Source organism: Penaeus chinensis, chromosome 5 (genome assembly GCF_019202785.1).
Source record: "Penaeus chinensis breed Huanghai No. 1 chromosome 5, ASM1920278v2, whole genome shotgun sequence".
In the NCBI taxonomy this organism is placed as follows: domain Eukaryota; kingdom Metazoa; phylum Arthropoda; class Malacostraca; order Decapoda; family Penaeidae; genus Penaeus; species Penaeus chinensis.
In genome coordinates this window covers 4,049,553-4,052,052 of record NC_061823.1, presented here as the reverse complement: position 1 = coordinate 4,052,052, position 2,500 = coordinate 4,049,553, and the positions used below count along the sequence as shown (strand labels likewise).

At 43.3% G+C, this 2,500-nt stretch overlaps 1 protein-coding gene across 1 annotated transcript in view; it reads left to right on the top strand.

Moving 5' to 3' along the window:
• The first annotated feature begins 835 nt into the window (after positions 1 to 835).
• LOC125025715 (facilitated trehalose transporter Tret1-like) overlaps positions 836 to 2,500 on the top strand; it is a 12,501-nt gene continuing 10,836 nt past the window's right edge. Inside the window, exons 1-2 of the mRNA XM_047613864.1 lie at positions 836 to 876; positions 1,007 to 1,117. Coding sequence (XP_047469820.1) covers positions 1,081 to 1,117 — 37 coding nt within the window. The 5' untranslated portion in view covers positions 836 to 876; positions 1,007 to 1,080. The remainder of the gene's footprint in view (positions 877 to 1,006; positions 1,118 to 2,500) is intronic.

The window sequence follows — 2,500 nt, the reverse complement described above, 5'->3', positions numbered from 1 at the left end:
GGATAGTCTTCTAGGAGGACAATGGGCATGGTTGCTATAGGGAGTAGGGCTAGCTATAAGTGTTCAGTTTAAGGTATATAGAATACAAAATCTTTAAAACTTGATGATTTTATTACACAGGCGTAAATAATAGCAGAAGTAAATACAGATGAGGAGATCAGATTAATGAAAATGATGAAATAATGAGATTAGGGGCAAGATACCTCTCAGGAGGAGGTGACACCCGATACCGACCCACATGACATGCAGTCGACACCACTAGACACGTGATTCACAACCGCGTCATGAGCTCATGAGACATTATATGGAATGCTCCTCTTCCTTTCCATACTTTTCCTTGGGCACCCTTTATTCACCGTCTGTTTTAAGCAACCCATCAGCACTAGTCCTGTCTGTCTCCTAAACGAGTCGACTTCATGTTAGGCTTAATTTCTCCCTGGATTTGTGTCTTATTTTGGCCTTTCAGACGCCAGCTTTCCTGGGAGAGAGCTCTCGCGTCGCTTTATAGCTCTAGGCAGTAAAGCGAGATTACATAAGAGCTCATAGAGAGTGACCAGCCAACATGCTACGACGTGTTCCTATTCTCCTTTCTTTTGATCATTAGTACAACTCTCACTCTTTCCATTTTCATCTGCCATTCGTGCCCATCGTTGTCTCTTTTTGCTTCGTGGTACGCAAGACAACACCGACGCTGTCTAATGCAGACGAGGCGGGTTGTGTATGCGCGCGTGTGTTTGGGGGGACGTGGCGGAGGAGAGGGGAGGGGAGGGGAGGGGCGTAGGGCTCGTCGAGGCGGTGTAGTAACGGCCCTTGTGAGACGCCAGTGTGGACGCAGAGGAGGGAGGGACACGATTTCCGTCTCTCTTACTTACGTGTGTGCGTTAGCCTGGAAAATAAATATTTTCCATGCACTACTGCGTATGATCTTGTGGCTTACCCTCATTCTCTCTCTTTAAACGCTTTATCTTCTACAAGGAATTATGTAAATCTATTTTCCTTATGACAGAGATCTAAGTGACAATAAAAACGTGCATAACAACAGGTGACAAGCTGAGAAACGACGGAAAGGTGGATTCCACGATGGATGCACAGGAGGAGAAGCCAATGAACAGCCCAGGTAAGAAAATATTTATATATATATGTGTGTGTATATATACACACTAAGTGTGTATATATATATATGTATACATATGTGTGTGTGTGTGTGTGTGTGTGTGTGTGTGTGTGTGTGTGTGTGTGTGTGTGTGTGTGTGTGTGTGTGTGTGTGTGTGTGTGTGTGTGTGTGTGTGTGTGTGTGTGTGTGTGTGTGTGTGTGTGTGTGTGTGTGTGTGTGTGTACATATATATTTATATATACATATACATAGGAGAGAGAGAGAGAGAGAGAGAGAGAGAGAGAGAGAGAGAGAGAGAGAGAGAGAGAGAGAGAGAGAGAGAGAGAGAGAGAGAGAGAGAGAGAGAGACTTGGGCATACATTTTAGCACATGCTTCCCATGGCATCACCCCAAATCAAAATATCTCGACTGGTTTACCTTCGAAAAAGATTTTAAAAAAATAAAAAAATCTCAAGGTCGAGGCAGAATGTTTATCATCGAAAATCACACGGAGAAAGACAGGGTTGACTCTAAACGTTTCCCTCACGATTACAATGGAGTAAATGAGAGAAAAAGTAACGTTGATAAGATGTAATGTGTTGATAAGAATGGCGTTTATTGTGATGATAATAAACGTAATTCTAGCCATAACAAAAGATCTGAAGCATGTTTGTGGTATGGATGATACTCACAACAAGAAATACCTAGGTCTGCAGATAAAACAAAACACAGACGAGTTTTACGATTAGCTTGGACACAAGTGACGTAAACTGCGGGTGTGGTGAATTGTGTGTGCATGCGTTAATAGGAAGAAGAAGCAAAAATCAGGGAGGCCAGAGAACGACCAAGAAATAAAAGACAGAGAAGTGAGTGAACCAAACAAAGCCCTTTATAAAGTTAGGGAGTGGGTGGGGGGGGGGGAGTAGTCCTGGGGATAGGAACAGGGCTAGAGAACTGCTTTGAAAAATCAGAAGGGATATAAGGGCTTTGAGACGGAGGGGAACGAACACCTTTCAGTGCCCGGTAACAGGACACTGGTCTGTTCTGTCAGGTGAATAGGGAGAGAGAGGTGGGCGGAGCAGGGTCGGCGAGAGATGGTGAGGGTGAGGCGGGTTTGCTGTGGTTTCGAGATCAGAGGATTATCGTACTTTGGTAACGCATACCAAGTCCGCGCTGAGGATGCCAGGGGTACGATGATGTAATATTATGTAACACTCGTCTGTCTAGGGAAGTTGTTAACACATTCCAAACTGAATTAGATTAGTGTTATACTATTTATCAATGTCTATTAAAATTGGTCAAGAGAGAGATAAAATAGTAAGGGTTTTGGTTAATTTGAAAAGTTTATTCTCAGAACAGTGTACTGCCATACAAAGTCAGTGATATAAAAGGGTTATCACCTAAAAC